The 24,436-nt window shown below is 39.4% G+C and overlaps 1 protein-coding gene across 3 annotated transcripts in view; it reads right to left on the bottom strand.

Annotated features, from left to right (window-relative positions):
* The window catches only part of PAPPA2 (pappalysin 2), a 376,815-nt gene that overhangs the window by 151,474 nt on the left and 200,905 nt on the right, over positions 1-24,436 (bottom strand). For all 3 annotated transcript variants that reach the window (XM_064370884.1, XM_064370885.1, XM_021668059.2), the window contains exons 4-6: positions 17,943-18,088; positions 2,030-2,323; positions 157-349 (exon numbers count right to left, since the gene is read on the bottom strand). In XM_064370884.1, coding sequence (XP_064226954.1) covers positions 157-349; positions 2,030-2,323; positions 17,943-18,088 — 633 coding nt within the window. The remainder of the gene's footprint in view (positions 1-156; positions 350-2,029; positions 2,324-17,942; positions 18,089-24,436) is intronic.

The following is a 24,436-nucleotide window of genomic DNA, read 5'->3' as shown; positions in this document are numbered from 1 at the left end:
ATGAGAACAGAGCAGGCTGGAGCAGCAGCTCTGAGCAGTGATGCACACATTTATAGTTCCAAACTGGAGTTCCCCTGGCTTCATATTCTTCCCGTTATTCATATGAAATGCCACAGAGAAATGAACCAGCTCACCCATGGCCAGTGCCCCTCTCACCTGTCATATACAACTCCACTAATAGGAGGCAGCCAGTGGAGAGTGAGGGACTTGTTGTTCTGTCCGACGACCATGGGTGGGATGGGGATGGGGGCGGGCTTTCTGCTTTCAGTCCACTGCTGATAGACCAGGTCCAAATAGCAATGCATTCGGGCCACTTGGTTTGGGGTGAAATTGTCAGTGCAGTTATCATCTGTGGAGACAAAAAAGGTAGCACAAGAGATGGAGATTTTAACCCATCAAGTCCACCAAGGCAGGAATAAATTGTACCTTGTTCATGGCTGAGTTAACTTATTATGCTCAATAAGCACTTGTTGGATGAACAAATGCAATCTCTTCCAGAAAGGGTCTAAGCTGGAAATGTGTAAGAGAAGACAGAGACCAGAGATGTAGCACTTTCTTTTCTAAAGCAAGGTCATGACCTTAAAGTTGGGCTGGCCCAGGGTGAGACTCAGGTTGCTCTGAGCTGACGGTTGCTTATTCAGCAAACCACAAGATGGCAGTGTTTCAACAGATGGCCTTTTCACTTGTGAACATTTGTGGAGTTGCAGACACCTGCTTTATTGCCCAGTGACGCTGGCAGAGGTTAGTGAGTATTCAGTAGAGCTGCTCAAGGGAAAAGAGAGCCAAATGTCAAGGAGACAGCAGGGCTGGGAATGGTGGTCTCAGCCTTACTTTTGGATATGGCAAAGTCTCTTTAGCAGGTACATTTAGCATAGGTTGGAAAGGGAGTTATCTTCGTTTCAGGGACTTTTCCAGTGAAAACACCCCAAATACTGCCTTTCTCAGCTTCTTAAATGTTTCCTCTTCCCCCTTCAAAGGTGCTGCCTCCAGAGTTCTGCCCTCTGCATGGCATCATCTGATCTCTCTGTCCCTTGATGGGGGAGGAGAGGTGCTCATGACATGCTGAATTATTCACTGCAATGGAACTCAGATAGACACATCTTGATAGGTGACAGATGGACCAGCTCATCACGCTTTCTTCCCATCAAAGTCATGACCAGGGTCTGGTGGCATATTATTTTTTTGGCTAGTTCTAGAAGAACCTGTCACCAAACAAGCCTTTGAAACTTATAGAAAAAAAAAATCTTCTTTCATCATTGTACTAGGTAATCAAATCAAATCAGTCTTTAATTTTAGGGATAAATTTTCCGTTATCAGGAAACTGGTCACTATTACTTTTCACCAGAAACAAGGAAGGCGTGAGAGACAGGGAAGAATAATACAGAAGCTGAATTAAGCAAGGAAAGACCGGACAATAAGTTTTTCCAGGGCCAGGAAGATGCCATTTTTTAAATTAGATGGCACTTTTTGGTGGGGGGAGGGTGTTAGGCAGCTAAGAATTAGTGCTTGACTAGTGCTGGAAAAAGATAATCTCGTTTTGTTTTTTAAAATAACATACAGTAAAAAAAAAAAAAATCCTGAGCCTAAATTAACCAAGCCACTTTCTTGACCAAATTCAAAAATAGTACGAAGAACCACCTTGACCCATAAACCCTTTTCCCTTAATTTCACTAGATTCTTCTTCAGAGTAAATGCCTAAAAATGTGGGCATAAATAAGAATAACCGCATTCTAGAAGTCAAAGGGATCACAGGAGGGCTTTTAGTGATATGCCTTTTTTACTATCTAGAAGCATATTTTTAAATATCTAGTAGAGGAGAATTCAGTGAACAAACCACCTTAATATTTCAGTATTTCTTCAAGTTCTTCAAAGACATGAAAAAATAATACCCTATAATAAATACACTTCAACTTTCTGACACAAATGACCAATTAATCATTTTCCCATCAGCTCCCACACCTCCACCCTCCCAGCTCATAAAGGCCCTCATGTATTCTTAAAAGAAAACAAAACAAGACAGTGGTGGTACCTGTGTAGCTCATGTAGTTGGTGAACGGAGCTCCCGGGAATCCAGTGAAGCCACAGGTGTCACTAGTGGGCTCTGGTTCCCTGCACAGGTCACTCTTGGGCGTGGGGGCGGTGTCGGCACAGAGGTCTCCCGTTTCCATGGATGGCACGGTCTCTTTGCAGGGGTCATTGCAGGATTCTCCTTCACTGACCCCTTTAAAGACATGGTAGAGTCCCAGAACATGCCCGACTTCATGGATCATGGTGTTAATGTGGCCAGGCTTCCCATAATAGGCTGGGTTGACGACAATGCCACCTGCAAGGAACGTTTTGAAAAGCCTTTCAGAGCACAGAGTGAACAGTAGCTCTCCGATCCTTACTTATGTTTTATGATAAACATCAAATATTCCATTTCAGCCTCTAAAAAGTCACTTTATAACTTCTGGTGACATCTAGTCATTGTTCATCTTTCTTGCCACAAAAACCCTCTAAACAAATTAATACACATTTCTTTATTCTCTACATGAATGAGTGTTATACTAGAGGCCCAGGACAGTAATGTTGACATGAGAGACAGCCAGAATTCTCAGCTCTATATGCACATTAAAATCACCCGGGAGAGTTAAAAGAAGACATACAGGGGTTCAAATGCCACCCCAGATGAACTGAATCCAAACATTTGAGGATGAGGTTCATGTGTCGACATTTTTAAAAACTTCCCGGGTTGAGAATCATTGGTCTAGGCAACAGTCCAAGGGATTTGGAGTCAAGAAAATCTGACCTAACTCCTACTCCTCCACATTCCAGTTCTGAGGACTTGAACAGCTGTCTTGCCTCCTAGAACTCAGTTTTGTTGTCTGTAAAGTGGAGATGATAACACTAAAATTTGTTTTTGTTTATTTTTTAGTGTTTGGCACATTAAAGGAAATGACAGCTGTGTAGGCTGCTTCTGGTTTAACAATCCCTACACTCCCCCTAAATCTTCATGTTTCAGATGTGTTCTCCATGAGAACACGAAGGGAGGTGTTCATTGCATTCAATCAGGCTCAGATGAGACTTAGTATCACTGCAACCTCACAAAGGAAAGGCTAAGGATATCCGAGTGACACAACTTCTATCTGTCTAGCTTGGTGAAATCCTAATTCCTGCTTTCCTCCTCTCCCATCATTGAACCACTTGGCTTTCCTTCTTTATACCCCAAAATTGTCAGAGCCAGGTCCAGTCTTATGTCTAAGAGAAGAGACAGAGAATCTCACACCCCTGGATCAACCCTCTGGGGCCCAAGGTCACCCCTGGCTGTGCTGCCTAGCTGACCCTGTCCTTCTGTCCCAGGTCTGATCCCAGTTCCCAGGACTTGCTTCACTTCTACACCTGAGTCCTCCCTATATTAAGTCTTCTGAGTATAGCAGGTCCTCCAGGAGACTAGCTCTGTCTTTCTCTTGCCAGATCATATTCCAAGGACTATGTCTTATTCCTGCCTCCATTCAACATCCCATATACAGCTACATACACAGCATTATGGGCAGGAGACAATCACAGGGTATCTGGTGCCACATCCACTGGCCTATCTAAGAGGCAGCTCAATTGCCTTTCTCATGACTACTTTACTGCACAGGACAGTTTCTAAGTTCAAGTTCCAGTCTTTCCCAGTTTACTTGAACACACTGACGTTACCCAAGCCATGCCCAGACTCATCTAAGATACAGTGTCTCCCTTCACATCCCAGGTAAAGCTAGACCTCACCTCTAATGTTTATTATTTCTACTACTTCTGGTAAAAAATGTTATTCTTTAACCTCATACTTTTTTTTCTTTCTCTTTCTTTTTATAAGGTTATTTTCTGAATATTTCTTTTATTTGTGCATCATGATGGCAACATAAGGTTAAACTAAGTTGAAAACAGGTCTATTTCAAGAGTGTATGTTATTTGAATAAACCTGGAGAGACACAGTGTTTCCACTTTCCAAGAGGTCCATACTTTATGTCTCCATAAGCAATAGCAGCAATAGTCATCACCAAAATTCATGTACAATTTTGCCCCCAGTGCTTTAATGGCAATATTGACCTTCACGTAAGTGGAGAGAATTCTAAGAGAACAGCTTTCTGTTCTTTCCCAGCAGCCTCTCCAGGTGCCTTCACCTTCTTCATCCTTTCTCCTCCACTACACTTTAACCCTCTACATATGTTTAATCCCTTTTCTGCCTACTCTTTCCTTTCTTTCCCCCCACTTCAAAGTAAGTTTTGGCTTTAAAAAAACTAATCTTCAGAAATAGGATTTTGAAAGGCTACACAATTCACCTATAAAGTTTAAGAATCCACATTGATTAGTTTTTTCCCAAATTATGTTCATAAATTATGTTCATATGAACCTGGGTAATACTTTGAAAAAACAAGTGATATTACTGGTTAAATATGCTTGAGGAAAATGCAGCATGCCATACTATCCTCCTGAAAATTTATAATGTATATGAGAGTGAATTGTATTAAGGGCCCCGAAAAGTCCTTCATCAATTGAGTTTTATCCTTTGCTTTACAAACTTATTTGAACACAGAACCTGTCTGGGGTAGAATATCTTTTGACATCTCTGGAGTACCACATGTCTCAGAGCACAATCCAGAAAACACTATCGAAGATAAAAAAGAAAAGTTCCAATCAATAGTTATCTTCTACTCATATGTCTTAGCTCTGAGCAAACATCAAATATCCCCACATCCTACGGCCAGTCAGGCCCAGGGCCTTTTGTGATATCCTTCAGTAAAGAGAACGAAAATATAGACAAAAAGAAAGATGGTTCTAGGAAGAAAGGATGGCAAAAAGCAACATGTGCCAAGAAAGGAGGGATGATCAGGAGTGTGAACTGGAAACACTTGAGGATATGGGGATGGCCATTATAGTAATCACCAGAAGTCTCTACCTCAACCCCAAATGAGATGCTTCCAAATCTAAGGATATTTTGCAACAGCCATCTTTCAGTAAACCAGCATTTTTATAAGTAGAGGAAGAAGTATAAAAATGCAAGCCCTCAACCCTCCCAGCAAATCCCCTCTATACCCGGGACAATTGGCCAGGGTTCACTGTAGCACTCTTGGTGCACATTCCCAACACAGAAGAATAAAGTTTTAACCAAACAACACTTACATCTTCATTAACAACATAAGCATTTTAACACACATTCACAAGTTATATTTTCAATTGTGGAGAGATGTACTTATGCTAAAAACTCATTTATTTGGAAGACACAGCAACTGGTCCAGTAACTACATGTGTGTTAACTAGGATATTGCACAAAATATAGAAATATAGAAAATATAGAACAAAATATCGCTCTAATTTAGGGATGAATGTTGTGTACACTAACACACGTTGAGAACAAAAAGTCCAAGGTCCTGGACCTCTTATGGTAATTCTGTATCTGCTACAGCACAAGATTATAAGATTATTCCCCTGGACTAGAACTAGAGGAACTTGGAGTGTGGAGTGTTAGCTGACCCTCACTAGCTGCACGGCCTTGGCTGTTTAACCTTTCCCTTAATCTCTTCCTCCGTAAAATGAGGGGGTAGATTGGCTCATCACTAAGATTTCTTCCCAGTTGTATTCCCAGATTCTGAGAGCTAACATGCCAGCTTTGTGGGGCAGTCATGAACAAAGGTGAAGGAATCTGTGTTGTCATGGACTGTCACTGCCTCAGCCTAGCAGCTTGTGTTCCAAGACTCCCATCTCTCAGTGGCCGGAGGAAAACGGGAAAGCTGGCAGTGAGAAGCCAGCCATCCTACTCAGACCTGCTGCAGATTTCCAAGTGAACCAGATTCGTCACCCTTTTATCCTCACTCCCTCTCTACTGGTGATATGGTTTGGCTGTGTCTCCACCCAAAATCTCATTTTGAATTGTAAACCCCATAATTCCATAATCCCCCCACATGTCAAGAGTGGGACCAGGTGGAGGTAACTGAATCATGGAGGCAGTTTCCCCATGCTGTTCTCATGACAATGAATGAGTCTCAAGAGATCTGATGGTTTTATAAGTGTCTGGCATTTCCCACTGGAACTCATTCTCTTTCCTGCCCCCTGTGAAGTGGTACCCTCTGCCATCATTGTAAGTTTCCTGAGGTCCCCCAATCCATGCTGAACTGTGAGTCAATTAAACCTCTTTTCTTAATAAATTACCCAGACTCAGGTATTTCTTCATAGCAGCGTGAGAATGAACTAATACAACCGGTTTGTACCCTTCATCCACTCTCACAGATACACAGAGGGGTCCCATACTGTTCTTTCCACTCACTTTTCATTCCAACTAAAACAAATTTGTGAAGTTATTAGGGGAATGAGTTTTAATCACTCACAGACATACGCACTCACATTATTATGAAGTGGGTTTTCATTACTCACTGAGACACATCACACTCACATCGATGTAGGGGTGGGGATAAACATTAAATTTATTTGGTGATTTAGTTTGGAAAAGTTCTTTTGTGTTTTAATAAAAGTTACACACACACATGTACTCATGCCAAAGCTGGAGTGAGGCATAAAGACGTGTTACCCAAAATCTAATAAGAGAAATGCAAGCATTTCTTTTCATTAAACAAGCATTTCATTAACAATACATAATTAATAATAAATAAAAACTGAGTGGCTAGAGTAGCAATCCCTTCCTGCCATCACCACCATTTAAGTATTCCCCCAGTGGGGAGGAGTGGCCCTGAGGGACTGTGCATTCCCCCAGTTTCAGGAAAAGCTGCAATCCTTTCTCAGGGACAGCATCATAGGAATAATGAAACAATAGTAAGAAATGCTACTTGTCAGTACCATTTTATATTAATATTCAAATGAACCAGCATTATCTTCTGAAGCTAGAACCTGTGCTCACACTTTCTTCCAGTCACATGGGTCAGACTCTGCGTGGTTACACATGGGTCCCTGCACCACTGGACAGAAGCTTCTCTCTCACAAAGTAGCCTTTGGAGGGGCCAGGGTTCCTTCTTTGACTGGCACTGGAAAAGTACTGATCCTGATATGGGGAAACACTCCTTAAATGCTCTCAAGGCTGTTTCTGGATCTGTTTAATGGTAATAAGAAGAGTTTCTACCTCAAAGGATTGTCATGAAGATTAAACTAGTAATGTAAATACATAAGCACGTAGCTTATTTCCTAGAACAAAGAGACTCAAAATATATATTAGACCATTTCTCAATATTATTGTAATTCTATGTGCAGTCTGGCAGGACACGTTCATTTGCCTGTAACCTTCATCAGCTCCCACCAATCTTCATTCATTGAAAAAAAAAAAATGGAAGGTGGGACCTGACCATAAATTGGACAGACCTCCCAGAGTGAAACCAGGCATTGCCAGGCACAGTAGGAAAACAACCTCAACAAGGATCTCTGATTTTCCTGCAAGCCGCTCACACTTTGTCTTCATACTGTTCTGATCCTGACAACCGCAGGCACCCAGAAGGCAAGCAAGACTTGGACAGGGCTGCAAATACACAAGTGCCTATTCTCTTCATAGACAACATATTAGGGTTAAAAACTGATTCCTAGCAGTCTGAAATTAGGCTGCCAATTGCAGGAGGAAAGGAAATCCTACCAAATTGGAGCTGTTGGCATAATTCTTCATAGACCTCAAAATATTATTAGATCAGATTTACACAAGATGTCTTGTTCTAGTGTCAATAATTGTTCCCTTCCCACTTCTCTAGTTACGGAGAATATAATTATTATTTTTATACTCAAAACCATTAATTCTTATCATTCCTTATCTTGGAGGACAAAATTAAAACACAGATGAGAAATAAAAACTGATAGTAGAACGGGGAGTGGGGTGAGGACGAGATTCCATCCTCTACAGTGGAATCCCTTCTTTGGTATTCCTGCTCTTGCCTGACACATTGAAACAGCAAGAAAAAACAAATGCACATGTATATTCTCAACTATGCCACGACACCCCAGCCTCCACTCTGAGACACCTTCAGGCTCCCTCCACCTTCACTCACTTCCCCAACACCCATCCTGTAGACAGACGGGTAACAAGATCAGGAATACTTACTCAGGGGAAGCTTTAAAGTACTAGTGTAAAAGGATGAAAAAAATTGGAAATACTAGCATTTTATCCCAGTACTTTCATGGCTCTCTTTTCCCTACTCCACTCAATTCACAATGCCAGATTTTTCTACAAATATTAACCTCACTGGAAATTAATACAACAGAATGAAAAGCAAGGAAACAAGAAATTCTTTTTTGGCTGTGGGGTTTTCTGAGCCTCTGCTACGAATCCTAAGAGGACTCCATCCATGGTTGAGCCAGCATGGTGGATGGATTGAAAATAGGGACCCTCGCTCTCACACTGCCAACACGACCACTACCACATTAGCCTAGAAAAGATTCTCTCAAGCTGAAAGAAGAGGGAAGAGACAAAAGGTAAATAATGGGAATGAATAGATGGTAGTGGGTCCAATAAAGTTGACTGTACCCTGACTTTCAAGCTGGAAAAGGGATAAAAACCCAAAATAGGTTTGTGTAATCCAACAGCAGAAGGATCTTGACTCATTACAGCAATAGATTCCTGAATAAGTGGCTTAGCTCTAGAGAGGAACCACTGACCACCAAAGCTAAGCAGGAATGGTAACAGAGCCTGCCAGAATGTCCCTGAGGGTGTCCCTGTGATGAGAACCAGGGTCATATCAGGTGACCAGCATCACCTTGTGACTCAGGTGGGTTATTTTTCCTGTGGCCTTGGCACTTATAAGCCATCTCCAAGGTTAGGCACAGCCCCAAGCATAACAGACATAACTGACTGAGATTAAATTACTACTACTCAGTAGGATGGGGGCTCAAAATAGAAGTTAAGTTTAATGACAGAAGAATAAAGTAAGTTACATTTCTTGCATACCTTAATGTGTAGCCAAGACATAAACCCAATGCGTGCCAGTACCATCAACTTGTACATGGAACACAATATGAATGGGTTCCCAGGATTTATCAACTGGGGGCCATGTTTGGCACAACTGCTCCTTAGTGGACTGGCAGCAGGAGAACGCATGCCTTCTTAGAAGATCTTTCAGCCTTGATTACAAAAGATAAGCCAAAACAGTAAGACAGAGTTGTTGTGTGGTCTAGGGGATGGTGTGGGGGAAGAAAAGAAAGAATCTGCTAATTAGAAGACGAAATCTTAGTAGTAAACAGCCAAGCTCCCAAAGTGATTCTATATTTTTAAGTTCCTACTGGCTTTTCCAGGCTTTAACACAAGATGACCCAAGTGGCTCATGGTAAAGAGAATGCTTCCCAAAGCTATTTCTAGTTAAAAAACAAAAACAAACAAACAACAAAAAACAACAACAAAAATCATTGGACAGTTTGAGAAAAGAATATTGGTTGAAAAACTCTAAAACAGTTCTATAAAATTTTTAGGGCTGAATATTATATGCCCATAAAATGGGGAGGTTGAGCGCTGGTCTGCAGCTGCCTATGTAATTACTTCCAGTGACTGGTGAAACTCTGCTCCTCAAAACATGCTGTCCACAATGAAGGGACAAAGCTTTAAGAGCATGCCTCGGGGTCCAAGGAAGGAGCACTTCAGGTCAGGGCAAGGAAAGAACAAGTGGTGTAGGTGGACTGGTCAGTAAGAAGAGAGAAAAAAAAATGGAGAAGATTAAAAAAAAAAAACTGGAGCTAAAAAGAGAAGTGAATCTTTAAGAGAACCAGCCCAGGAGCCATTCATCCCCAAATCTCGTATTGGCTTGGCTTCTTGGTTTTACAGCTTGTGGTCTCATTAGAAGGCAATCTTTGTTCCAGACAAGACTGAACGAAGACAAGCATGTAGAGAGGGAAGATTTTGCAGAGTCTGGTGTCATTTTTTGTCTCCGTGTATACCATTCGGCTACTCCTGTCTCTAACAGTCAAGCACTCAGGGAGCTCTAGCCACTCCCACATTGTGGAGAAAAGTAATCTGTTGAGTTAAAACTGAAGATGTTATTAGCAAGGCATTAGAGATTTAATATATAATCCTTTCCTTGTTCCATCATGGGGGAAATGCTTTACACATGCACGCGTGCGCGCGCGCGCACACACACACACACACACACAACCTCACGATGGAATTTTTTGTCTACTTTGCATGAAAATCATGACAGAATTATAGGCACTCCAGAGTAGGATTTGGAAAGATACTTCCTATAATTCATTTATTCATTAAGCATTATTGAGCATTTATCTATGCCAGGCACTGTTCTGGAGCATCAAGGATTCAGTAAGTTTTAGTACAGGTTTTAAAAGAGAAGACCTTTCAAATCACCACATATATAAGTGATTATTTACATCACATGTTTATAAATGCAGGAATCTTTGTTTAGAGTAACCAAATTTCAGAGTGTAAAGTTCAAATTCTATGGTAATTTTGTTTAAACTGTTTAATAGCCAAGACTGCTCCCTGTTTTCTAAACTCCAAGGCAGCCAGAGTAGCGTCATTTACTGAATGTCATCTTCTGACAATTAAATCATCTAAAACAGAAGCCAGGTGGTAATTCTCAGGAATAGTTCTCATCTTGTGTATGTCATGTAGGCTACCTAATGAATGACTCCACATATTTACATGTGCACTCCAGTCTACACATCTTATTTATTCCTTATCTCCAGGAAGAATCACTCTGTTTTGGCACAGTTAAAAAAAAGACCAGCAGTGGATAAGGAACACGGGAAATGTGTATTTTAAGGAGATAATGTGGCTCCCTGAACCCCAAAGTAGTTCTTGTGTCTGTGGATGGATAGTAATTATTGCTGCAGTGAGAAAAGATTTAACATCAATCATACTGCTTTATTTCTCGTTTATAGCTGAAAGTGCTATGAAACTTTGTTCACATAAATAAGGAGATGGGGAAAAGAGGAGTTTCCTATGTATTTGTTTTTACTAGCAATTAGTCAACATTTAAAAATATTGTTTTGATCAATTGTAGAAGAGTAATCATTGCAAATGATAACTCAATTGAGAAATTTTTTAACACTTTCTAACTTATGTTAGTCTCAATGCTGATATCCTGTTTGTGAGATTGTTTTACAAGATGTTACCTTAGGGGAAATCGGTAAAGGTTTTACAGAATCTTTTTTGCATTTTACAACTACATGCAAACATATAAGTATCTCAAGAAAGAAAGTCTAGTTTAACAAAACATGATCACCAAAGAGTTGTGTATTCAAAATGTTTTTAGCTGAGAACCAGATAACCAACTAGACTCTCAAAAAATATATGTATGTTACGTTAGTATAAAATTCTATAGAAGTGAAATGGAAGCACAAATTTAAAGAGAAAAAAGAAAAATGAATTCTTGCCCAACGTTTAAAAAGTACTTGACCATGATTTTATTTTAAATAAATGATGGTGATTTTCAAATTGGTACGGTACTGAGAAGACACTTAGAAAAGTAAATTTTAGATTTATTTTTAAATGATAGTAATTTAAAATAAAATTGTATGTCCCAAATTACTTTCTTTGCTACTATTAAACCTATTCTTAGATGTTTAGGTGTTACTCTAAGAATGTGTGAAGGGTTGCTGAGTTTTTCAAGTCTCTTTACAGGTACAAGAGAAAACAGTAAGTTTGAAGAGCACTGCTGTAGCCATGCAAAGCACACCCATTTCTAAGTGTGTGCAGGCCTTTAACAGCATTGAACCCTGCCATCTGCCAGTTCTTCCACTCTGGAATGCTCTCCTGTGTCTGCCAAGGAAACTCCTGCTTATCCTTCAATTCCCATCTTGAGCCTCAGCCCCCTTGGGAACTCTTCCTTAATGCTTTTAGGCACTTTCCCTTCCATGTTCCTGCCTAACTTCATGTGTGGTGCCATCACATAGTATTACAAATGTGTATTATATAACTGTCTCCCAATCACGCTGTGCACCCTTAAGGACAGACTGTTTTCATTATTCTATCTATGGCATTGCCACAAAACACATTCAAGTTTTTCTCTGAATGAATGAATGATCATGAATATGGTATCCAAGCCTTATAAAACGGCTGGTTTATGACTAATTTAAGTGTTCTGTTTTTAGAGATATGTTTTCAATTCAGGTATTGTTTATCATGGTTAAAAATGTTCAAACCACTGAAACTTAGAGCTCAAGAACATCTCGCTCATTCATCCACCTATGAAGAGATTCTTCTTTGTGTTAACACAGCCTTGAAAGCACAAAATCCTATGAAAGGGCAGAAATGATGCTGATGGCAAATCGAGATGACAAATATTACCTTGGTCTTTCCACATAGTGACTTAAGCCACTGATAGTCAGAAATTGGATTCAATCTTCAAACTTTCTAGCTAGTATGCTTATCTGCTAGGTTACTCAGTAGACCCTAAAAATGTAGGGCCTCTACATGCTGACACAAATGGAAAATCCCATCTTGAGTCTCAAAAAGGCTCTGTTCAGAAAATTCTGAATGTCTTCCTCTATCATGTTATGCCAGCCGTCTGTACTACTCTACACCTGATTTTAGTCAATACAGTTCCTTTGCTTAATCAGTTATGACTGAACAAGAGAAATAAATAAGAACACAATTTCCTATTGAGTCAGATCTGTGAGCTGTTCGGTCTAGTCTTTTACTTCTGAAAAGCACATTAATAATCATGTTGTAAGGGATTTCTCAAAGGACTAAGAATAAAATATAAATATTCCTTGTTTCTTTTGCAATTCCATTATAAGTCAGTGATTCATGAGACAATTTAAGCATTTCTTGAAACCATTTAAATTTAATACTTTTACTCATCTATACCTTCATTCAATGAGCACTCACAGGGCACCTGCTATATGCAAAGTACCTTGCTTATTTATAGAGATCACAGATGTCTACCAGATTTTGCCAGTTTTTACATGCAGTCAAGTGTGTGTGTATGTAGTTCTATGCAATTTTATCACACGTATGCATTTGTGTAATCACCACCACTATCAAGATACAGAGCTGTTTTCTCACTATTAACGTGTCCCAGGACCTGCTATCCTTTAGGCCACACGTACATCTATACTCTTCTCAACCTCCAACCATGCATTGCCTCCTCAATCTTACACCCTGGAAACCACTAGTTTGTTGAATAAAGACACATGCACATGTATGTTTATTGTGGCACTGTTCACAATAACAAAGACGTGGAACCAACGCAAATGTCCATCAACGATAGACTGGATAAAGAAAATGTGGCACATATACACCATGAAATACTATGCAGCCATAAAAAAGCATGAGTTCATGTCCTTTGCAGAGACATGGATGAAGATGGGAACCATCATTCTCAGCAAACTAACATAAGATCAGAAAACCAAACACTGCATGTTCTCACTTATAAGTGGGAGTTGAAAAATGAGAACACATGGACACAGGGAGGGGAACATCACACTCTGGGGCCTGTTGAGGGTTGAGAAGCTAGGGGTGGGATAGCATTAGGAGAAATGCCTAATGTAGATGACAGGGTGATGGACACAGCAAACTATCATGGCACGTGTATAACTACGTAACAAACCTGCATTACCTCAGAACTTAAAGTATCTAACTGAAATTTTTGTTTGTGTGTTTTGCTGTTGGGTTTTGAGAGTTCTGTAGCTCTGTATATCTTCTAAATACAGTCAGCTGCCAGATTTGTGTTTTGCAAATATTTTCTTTCTATTCATCTTGTTTGCAGTTGATAAAATATCTAGAACCTGTGGTTTGATACCTTTTGTCGGTTTGCAAGATTCTCAGCCATTCTCTCTTTGAATATTGTTTCTGCCCACAATTTGTTTTTCTTCTTCTAGAACTCCAATTTACAATAAAAATTTTTCATGGAGTCTTAAGTGTTTCCTAAGATGTATTCTATATTTTCCCAGCACATTCTTCCTCAATTCGTAAGTTTTCTACAATGGTCTAGTTCTTAAATTTTTCTTCTGTTTATACACTCATCTATTAATTTCTTAATTTTGCTTACTGGTATCTACTTTTAGTTCTAAAATTTCTACTTGATTCACTAATAGAGATTCCAGTTCTCTGAAGAAACTATGCATTTTCATCTATTTTTACATATTAATAATAATTAAAGCCAGTGTCCAACAATGCCAATACCTGGATAATTTTTGACTGTATATGATTTGCTTTGTTTATCATCATTTGACTCTGTCTCCTGAAATAATTGATTTTTTTTATTCATTCCTAGACACTGTGCATGAACAATTGTAGAGGCTTTTGATGATGCCTTTCTCCAAAGAATATTTAACTTTCTTTTGCTAGGTAGTTAGAATATAGGCAGATAAACTTCCTCCAAAGAGGGATTTAGAGTGTTTCAGGAAGAAACATAAATATTCTAGAAGACAACATTGGAAAAACTCTTCTAGATATTGGCTTAGGCAAAGAGTTCATAACCAAGTGCCCAAAAGCAAATGCAACAAAAACAAAGAAAAATAGATGGGATGCATATCAAAACCACAATGAGATACCACACTACTCCTGCAAGAATGGCTATAATCAAAAAATCAAAAAATAATAGATGTTGATGTGGATGTGGTGAAAAGGGAACACTTTCACACTTTTGGTGGGAATGTAAACTAGTACAACTACTACGGAAAACAGTATGGAGATTCCTTAAGAACTAAAAGTACATCTACTATTTGATCCAGCAATCCCATTGCTGGGTATCTACCCAAAGGGAAAGAAGTCACTATGTGAAAAAAAAAACACTTACACATGCATGTTTACAGCAGCACAATTTGCAATTGCAAAACTATGGAACCAGCCCAAATGTCCATCCATCAATGAGTGGATAAAGAAAATGTGCAAGCATCCAAAAGATAACCAGTGTTGTAGATTGGGGAAGGAGGAAGATGTGCAATGTACTAGCCACAGACAAACAAACAAACAAACAAAAAAGGTTGCTGTTCAAGGGTGAACAAGAACATCAAAATCCAAGGAGTGAATTAGGTTGAGATCAGCCATAAAAAGGAACAAAATAATGGCATTTGCAGCAACCTGGATGAAGTTGGAGACCATTATTGTAAGTGAAGTAACTCAGAAAAAGGAAAACCAAATATCATATGTTATCACTTATAATTAGGAGCTAAACTATTAGGATGTAAAGACATAAGAATGATACAATGGACTTTAGGGACTCAGGATGAAGGGTGGGAGCAGGGCAAGGGGTAAAAGACTACACACTGGTACAGTGTACACCGCTTGGGTGATGGGTGCACCAAAGTCTCAGAAGTCACCACTAAGAAACTTATCCATGTAACCAAACACCACCTGTTCCCCCCAACACTATTGAAATGTTTTAAAAAGCGTGTTTCAGGCTGGATCATAGGCTTTGGGTAGGCTGTACTACTTTGGTTTACCCTTGCACAGAGGGTGTCTCAGAGCCCCTCCTCCTTAACAAGGCCTCAACTCCCAATTTTGTCTCTTCTGTTATGACACTCTTAAAATCACTGTTTGGCTTTTTAATCTCTTAGAAGTTATTTTCTACTTGTTTTCTTGCCCAGTGGCCCTGAGAGTATAAGTTTAGTAACTAACAAATATCTTAAAAGACATTACAAGCAGAAAATCAGGCTCACTTTTTCTGATTTCCATTTCTCTAGGATCCTGATCCCTCAAGTCTTGGTTGCCCTGAAAACCTGAACTCTAATTTTTGTCTTCCCAGTAGCGAGACCAAAGCAAGCTCTAGGCTGCTGCTCTCTGCTCTGTCTCTATGTCTTCCACTGATAATTTGGCAATTTCCCTGAAAGGAAAAAGACTGAGTTATATACGAGACCCACTTCAATGCATTTTTCTTCTGTTTGGGATTGGACTCCTCATGTCCTTGTTGCCTTAGCCAATTTTATGCCATGAAATAAATAATTTTTAAAGTATTTTATTCATTTTTTATAGTTGAATGAGTCTTGCCAATGCCCAATTCTAATAAAGTTAGAAAACATTCAATGGTATGTCCCTGCCCAACAACTCTTATCAAGAGGTCAAGATTTTTCTCTATAAGGAGATAATTTTTTAAGGTCTTTTAACCAAATAGATTCAGTTCCTTTTGAAGAGACTTGGGCCTCACAAAAGCCACTGCTGAGTAGACCTTGCTGTCAGGACCTCTGCAGACATACACCAGAAAGGTTATTACTGGTGATTCGAGTACGCACCAAGTAGGAGATATTTTCTTACAGTGTTATATACCCCCCTCTGCTACTGTTACTTTTGGTGAGCATAGCTCAAAACACCCATATTCACTAATAAATGGATTACAGGAATATGACTTTCTAGTCCACCCACTGCCACCAGAAAGGTTAGAATGACCCAATTAGCTTTCATCTGGAAAGAACAGGGGTGTCTCCAGATAACCTGACCATCTTGGAAATGTATGACTAAAATCTACAGCCCCTTTCTGTCACTGTATCAGAAATCCTTTAGAACTTTTCCTGAAACCAACAGCCATGAAGTGCAGTCTTGCAGTCTATGACTTACAGATTTGTTTTCTGACAGGCCCACAAAATGTCTCATCCCACCCAGAAACCTCTCTTTCCCTAGTTTTTCACTTGTGGTAATTGTAGATAAATCTGAATGCCTTCTTTGGTTTATACTGGATGCCTGGAAATATCAGGTCCTTACTTGAGGAACCAGGCAATACGTTATCAACACATGCAATGCTCTTGCCTTGGTAGCCCTAGGCCACCACTAACATCACAAATTTCTGATTTCTCATGTACCAAGAACTAGAAATACAGTTTAGAGATAAAAGGACTGCAGGACTCTAAAACTGAATCAGATACTATAGAGCCTATGAAACCCAGCTATGCATGCTAGTAGAACATGTAATTTGGATCCTTACATGTTTAATTTGTTATACATATGTGTATATATACATCTGCATATATCTCCATTTTCTGGTATACATACCCCTTTTGGATCTCAACCTGATTCACCCCGTGGACTTTCATGTTCTCATTCACACTTGAACAGCAACCTTTTGTTTGTTTGTTTGTTGGTCTTTCGCTAACACATTGCTCATCTTCCTCCTTCCCCAATCTATAACACCGGTTATCTTTTGGATACTTGCTCAAATTTTCTTTTATTGTCAATTCAGTAAGTTCTAGACTTCACTATTACCAAGTGTTCGACATATACAGCATTATGTTCTATTTCTTTAATTTATTCCTCTCTGCTTCTTATTTGATTACTAGGAAGATCAACTTTGCAGTACCTTTTAAAAATCATTTATAAAATTCTTTCCACTCTGTCTAATCATTCTCTTTCCAATACAAAATATTACTCTCTATTATGGTAACTTATTTTAAAATAAATTTTTATAGAATGCTATCTAATACTTTTTGGAAATGTATACTAATTATGTTCAATAATTATTTTTTATCCATATGTTTATAAAACGAATGTAATCACTCTTATTGCTTGGTCAATAGGATTTCCCTTTATAATAATAAGACATTACAAAGGGATTGTCTTTCTTAAGTGTTCAGTAGCTGCACTTGGGATTAAGGTATCCACCCTTTTCCCTGGTGAGAGCAGGTAAGCCCCACCTCCTGAATTTCCCAGGATTTCCTCAGGAGCTCACAACATATAAGAAGCCTACCAGTTTTCCAGAACAGTCATCACTATAAAGCAGGTTTCACAGGCCAGCCACCTTCTTGATATTTTGATAGTTCCCCGCTTGGGGCTCTTCAAGACTTAAAATGAATCTTAGTCTATGCCAGCAATTTATTTGCATCTAAATTATAGATTCATTCTAGAACATCCTGGGCATTTGCCAGTCTGCTTTAATCCCTCTTACTTGTCTACATTGAAACATTTTGACAGGCTCTACCAAGAGCCATTCGCAGTGCAAAGCAGCTAATTCACTGATTAAATTTACTTTCTCTCTTTTTTCTCCAAACTTACTTTTACAAGCTTCCTTCAGGCCTCTTTGTTTTTTCTTACCATGTGTGGTCTTCATTTCACTTACCCAGGTGAGTGACAGCGTCCTTGTCCCAAGGCCAGGTGGCAGCACCTGCAAGTTCTTCCCGCACTGAGCTGGCAAAGTAGATGTTGAGGAAGTGAGTACTGTTCAGCTGCAGGGCCTCCTTCAGCTCCTTCACACTCATGTATGCCCTAGAGAGCATGCAAGACGAGTAAATGTCACAGCAAGGAATTGGTACTTAGAGAATAGCAGAACCAGACCGAATCAGACTCTGATGGCACTTTTAGCCAGCATTACCTTTCAGTAGAACATGAGGCAGAGACCAGCCTGTTATGAAGACCAGAAGAAAAGGCACTGATACACATTTGGAATACTTATCCCAAATAAATAGTATACTGACTTTTTAAAACACTATATAATGCTTGTATGAATACTCCATATTTAAAACACTATATAATGCTTGTATGAATACTCCATATTTGACATCATACTCAGTTCCCCACCCTACACCCAGATTACTTCTTCAAGATAAATCTCACGATACTACAAATTTGTTGCCTTGAGAATTATCCTCAGGCCACAGTGAAGGCAGCCTTTCAACTCTCAGTTTCTTGTTCTTTCCATCACACTGCATGATCCTTGAAGTCCAGTTCAATCTCTTTCTTCAATCATTATTTTTTAGAAGAAAAAGGGAAATAGAGGATTGAAAACATAAAGTAAAAGGATAAAATGAAATGAGTTATAAGCAGGGAAGGACCTAATAAAGCTACTGCAAAGAATGGCAATTGTATAGACATCTCTCTTTCTAGTCTCTTAATCCATAAAAACTCTACCCTACTCCTATTACTTTATGATACTTACCAAGTATCTTTATTGGTGACCTTGAAAGCACTATGCAATATTATGTTTGCATTGATGCAAAGAATTAAAGGTCTATTAAAAACACATGTCTTGTGGCTTATAAAAAGGGAAACAAACATTTGGTCTCTTTTTAAATTTATGTATAGTCAAAGACCTTTAGCTTCTCAGCATCAGTGAAACTTAAAACTTTACCATAAGCAAACGGAGCCTTGCTATTCTCACTGAAGTGTTATTTTAAGGAGTAACTCAACCAGAGCTCAATGGCCCCTTAGACTTACTAGATGCTCACCACAGTGGCCATAGTCTGCCATTCCAGAGATAGGAATGTTCCTATCAAGCGTCAGCTGGGCAGACAGCCTGACAGCATAGGTTGGAAATTTCTTTACAGATTATGCTTTGTTGCTGCTATTCTGGTAGACAAGCGGCAGACACTGAAATCTACCACCCCAGAAGCTCATGTTAAGACAGCATGACCCTTCCCCTCTAGCTTGCTCTGCCTCCCAATTGTTGATGCCACCTATTTCATCCAAGTGTAGGATGTGCTGGCAAGTACCACCTGAGAAAGAGCTACCCCAAAGATGGTTTATTTTTTGGAACAGTACCAAAAACAGGAATAAACAAAAAGAAAAAAAATGATCTTGCTTTAGAACCAAAGATGCTCAGGAGAAAGAATTTTGAAAATACTATTTTTTACTGACTGAAAATACCTTGGAAAACTAGCTCTCAGCCGCAAGAAATCATCCAAACTCCAGGAGGTGACCTCATATGTGATCAGAGGGATAGTTCTGCTGCTTTCCTGAAGACACAATGTATTTTGAGTTGTTGCCTGGTTTTCCCGAGAAATTAGTCACATTATCTTTAATTTTCTCCTTTATTAGAAATAACTATCATTTCCTTTATTGATTAATTGATGATATGTGAGTGAGGATGATATCAAGTGAGGCCTCAACATGGAGATGTTTCAATAGGCCAGAAGAAAGAGAGAGAAGGGAAGAGAAAAGAGAATAAAAGAAATGAAAAGAAAAAGAAAGAGAAGAAAAGAAAAGAAGGGGACGAGAGAATCAGAGACTGAGCATAGGCTTAGCTCAGGATACCAAGGAAGAAAAGCCATACCCTTTCTCTGTTCCTTTTCTTGGGTTCCAATTACAACTGGGAGTTGGTAACTTGACAGCTTTTTCTCTCTTCAGGCACTTCTCCAACCCCCCTGCTCCCAGCATGGCCTACTTGGGCTATCTGTGTGTTACCGGCTTCTTTGCCTGCCATCTACCAGTCTTGAACACCATCCTCCCTTCCTCCCTCAACCCAGCAGTTCCACTAATTTCTCTTGAGCACCCTCCAAGGGGCCTCCTCCTCTACCAACAACCTCATTAACTGGTTCTCCTCATCTCCATTATATTCCTTGCCCAATCCTCTCTCCAGCCATAAATTACCCTTCCAGATGACAGTATTTATGTCATGCTGGTGGCAAACCATGTGTGGTTGCTCAACTCCTGTACTTCCCAGAGATACAGATACATGTTGTCAAGTATAAGGTAGAGAATAAATTTTAAAAAGCTAGAAAGAGTCATTAATTGAATTGATAGAGCAAGCTCTTATTTTGCTGGAAACAAAGACTACTATCCAGATTTTTTTCTAAACCAATGAGAATAAACATGTAGAGGTCAGTATGTCTGCTTTGCATGCAGAATGCTCTGTCTACGGCAACACAGGTAACCACTTCAAGAGCTAATGAAGGTACATGTCTTAGCTTCTCAACCAAAGTGACCAGAACTTTGTTCATCAGCTTAGGATGGGAAAAAATGGATATTATTTTCAAATTCAGAGCTTAGCACCTTGCTTCAGAAATTATTAACAGATAGACTTGCCATTCAAATTAGCTCAATATTCAAGGGAAGATAAAATGCCATACATAAATGCAGTAAAATGCATAAGGAGCATGCCTTGACCAGAACTTTGTATTAAAAGGGGATGAACTACATTAATCTGCTTAATTTCTGCCAGGATCTACCTTTTCTCATACTCTCTATGCTGTAGATAAGGATACTCACCTATGTGTCTCCCTAAAGGACTCAGAGTGATCAAAGTTATGTCATGGTTTTTATAAAAATTGTCTCAGAAACAGGCTGTCCTCGAGGCTGACATATCAAGCTGTTCTGCCCCATTGCTCAAGTTTCTCAGTGCTGACATCCCCCACAAAGAATGTACAACTGCTTGACCATTCTATGACTGTCATCTATAATGGCAATTAGCCATTACTGAGTTTCCAGTCCACCATGTTTCATTGCCTACCAGCCTTAGTGCATTCACTCTGGCTTCTGTCATGCCCCAGACAGCTGGTTCTCCAGCCACATCCCAGTATCTAAATTACACACAAATTTTAACTACTGCTTAGTTCCCAATTAAGTAAAGTAAAAGTGTAGGAAAAGTGATTCTCTGTGCTGTAGTTTATTAGTTAAATCACCTCATTGTAGATTGATAGAAATTATTCAAGAAGGAAGGCAGAAATAAGAAAAAGATCCTGAGCTGTCTGCTGTCTGAAGGAAGCTGAGTCAGTATCAGAAATTGGCATGCAGAAAACAAGACATAAAGGATGGATGTGCACCTTGAGACTGGGACCCACAGTTAGAGCAAACCCACTGCAGAGGAGGAGCCAGACCACACTCCACGGTTGATAAGGCAGCCACCTGGAGAATGAAAACAGATACCACAAGGACCTTCAGACAATTCCCCTCACAGAAGCAATGGGTGCCACATGGACATTTGAGTTTGCTTAAACCTAAAGCTTCCTGTCATTACTGTAAAACATGGTTCTCTATCCAAAATATGCAGAAGGGTCCCCTGTCACCCCATCCCCTATCCACTCTCCCACTATGTCTCTTCCTTCTAGTGAATATCACCTTTTACCTGCTCCCCCAACCTGTTCACTAGGCCCACACCTTCAGACTTGTGGGCCCCCGGAAACACCAACTAGTATTCTCTAGGCTGCTCATTGCAAATCAAACACATAGTTTTTTTCTGTTCCTGTGAAATTCCTTTTGCTCTTAGGTGCATGGCACTCTACTCATTCCCATATAGTCCCCACTTCCGTTTCTTTTTCTGTTTTCTGGTTACTCCATAAAGGCCTCCAGCACCTGGCTCCTGGGCTCTCCCCTTATTTCACCTCCTATGATTGCCTGAGGAACATCAACATCGTGTGAAGCATCCACTGAAAACACAGTTTTATTCTTCACTTCCCTATTTCTAACGATCTTCACTCACTTCTCTTTGCCCATCCATTCTCATTGTCACCCTTATTCAGATTGATTTTTTTTTTTTCATTTCTGATCGCATAAAGATTTTCAGTTCCACCTGTCTGTACTTTTAATTGTTTCTGGCTATCTCCTCTCCACAGGTAATCTGAAATTTTCAGTATTCTTCTTTTGTTCCCCTCACCTCAATTTCTTATTTTTATGACTCTTAGTAGGTGCTCATACCTCCTTCTTTCTTTGATGATAAAATCAAGCCCATTCATCATGAACTCTATCACTTGCGAACACGATCTCTCTCTCTCTCTCACACAGACACGCACACACACACACACAGATATTTACTTCCTTACCTATTTTTATTCTCTTTCCCCTGATCCCACAAGATGAGGTTTTCTGAGAAAATCATAGCTAACACCCTCTCCTTTTTCCTCTTCCTTTCTAATTCAAACTTCTTAGAGGAATAATTTTTTCATCTCCCATTCACTTTTTTTCCAATGTACCTTCTAATCCCATTATAATTTGGCTTTCATCTGTACCACTTTATCAAAATTGCTTTCATTAAAGTTGTCATTGGCCACTTAAGTTTCTCTGCCTACAGAATTAAAAAAGAAAAAAAAAGTCATTCTCTTATTGGAACCTTTTGTTGCATTTTTATATTATTAGTTACTTTCTCCCTCCCAAAACTCTCTACTTCCTTTGCTTTCATTGCAATGCTCTTTCCTGGTTATCCCCCTGCTTCACAGACCAACGATTCTCAGTCTCCACTGTGAGTTCCTCTTTTTCTAATTTTTAGAAGTTATTTCCCAGGGTTCTGCCTGTGTCCTTTTCTTTTCTCACTCTCACCATTGAGAACTCTTCTATTCTTAAACTTCAAAGCACTGTCACTATTCTGATAGCTCCCCAACATAAATGTAGCTAGTCCTACCTCTCCTCTAAGATTAGATTCTTGGTCTTTTCCTAGCAATTCAACATTTCTACCTGGTTTGTGCACAGAAACCTTAAAGTCAGCATGCCAATGAAATTGGTGGTACTATTTGAGTTATTTGAGTACAAAAGAAACTCAGACAAAGTGAATTTCAATGTATCTGAAATAGTGTTCCAGCTGGTGAATCTGTTGACATTTTTCCATGAGTAGATTTGTAAAAAGGGTTGAGTTTCAGTTAAATACAGAGAAAGTATATGCCTGTGTCCATGGAAAGATTTAAAAATCAAGGACAAGAGAAGAAACACATTGGCATTTTGTCTTCTACCTAATTTAACAAACTGGATTTTGAGCTTTTTAGGAAGAAACTATACTTCATAAAAAAAATATATGTTCTTTTTTACAAATAGACAAGCAGTTCTGCTTTAAGTCCTAATAACAAAATGAGGCAGTGATGAGGATAAGGGCCGCTTTCTCCATTTCTGGCAAGAATTAAGGGACGTCAGCACCATTCTGACCCTTGAGAGTTTTACAGCCTTGGATTGCATCAGACGCCAACTCTCGAAGGCCAGCTTTTCCCCAGAGAAATAGGGCAGAGCATCCTCTGGAAATGCTGAGTGTCAGCAGACAAGGTAAATACCATTGCCAGTGTTCTATGTTAAATAGCAGGAGAGCCACAGAACTAGTGGGCATGAATTGTAAAGGCACGCCCTTCTGGAGACTCCCAAAAAGGGACATTGTATGAGGATAAAATTTTATAGTTACACATTGAGCTATTGTAATTTGATTGTTAATGGTAGTATGAGCTCATTCATGCCCATAGCATTATGTGGACTGGGGATATTCAGTTTATCTCTAAGGTAAGGCTCGAAATCTTCCCCACACCCATTTCTCCTCCCTGGTCCCTCTGAATTGGTGCCACTCCTCACGCTCTTTCTATGACACAAGTAGAAAACCCAGAATTCCTCCCTCATTCCTTCCTCTTCTTCTCTCTACTCCCTCAGTACAATCAACCAACTGCTAATGACCCCAGAAAGAAGAGACATATTGGCGATTACTGTTTCCCTTCTGAAGGCCACACCAGAGACCAGACACCAGGACATCATCAACCAGTAATATATTTGTTTCTTGAAATTCAAATATGGAAAACCTGACAAGACATTATACACAAAACATTAACTCATGCTTGCTAATTCATGTGGAAATGAATACTACTAGAAGTAAAATGGAATTTTTCTCTAGAAATATTTGTGTTTTAGGAACTTGAGATTGAAATAAAAGAAATAATTGGAGATTGAAAAGACTCAAAGTCTAGTGTCACAACATTTTAAGGTAGGCAGAATAATGCCCTCATGGATGTCCATGTCCTAGTCCTTGGGAGCTGGGAATATGTTATCTTACATGGGAAAAAGGACTGTGTAGATTTGACTTAAAGTACAGGCCTTGAGATGAGGAGATTATTATGGATTACCCCAGTGGAACCATACTAATTATACAACTTCTTAAAA

This window comes from Aotus nancymaae, unplaced genomic scaffold (genome assembly GCF_030222135.1).
Source record: "Aotus nancymaae isolate 86718 unplaced genomic scaffold, 86718_ANA_hifiasm-v0.15.2.pri h1tg000108l, whole genome shotgun sequence".
NCBI classification, from domain to species: Eukaryota; Metazoa; Chordata; class Mammalia; order Primates; family Aotidae; genus Aotus; species Aotus nancymaae.
Note: the sequence above shows the minus strand (reverse complement) of the source record. Positions and strands in the feature narration are given on the sequence as shown.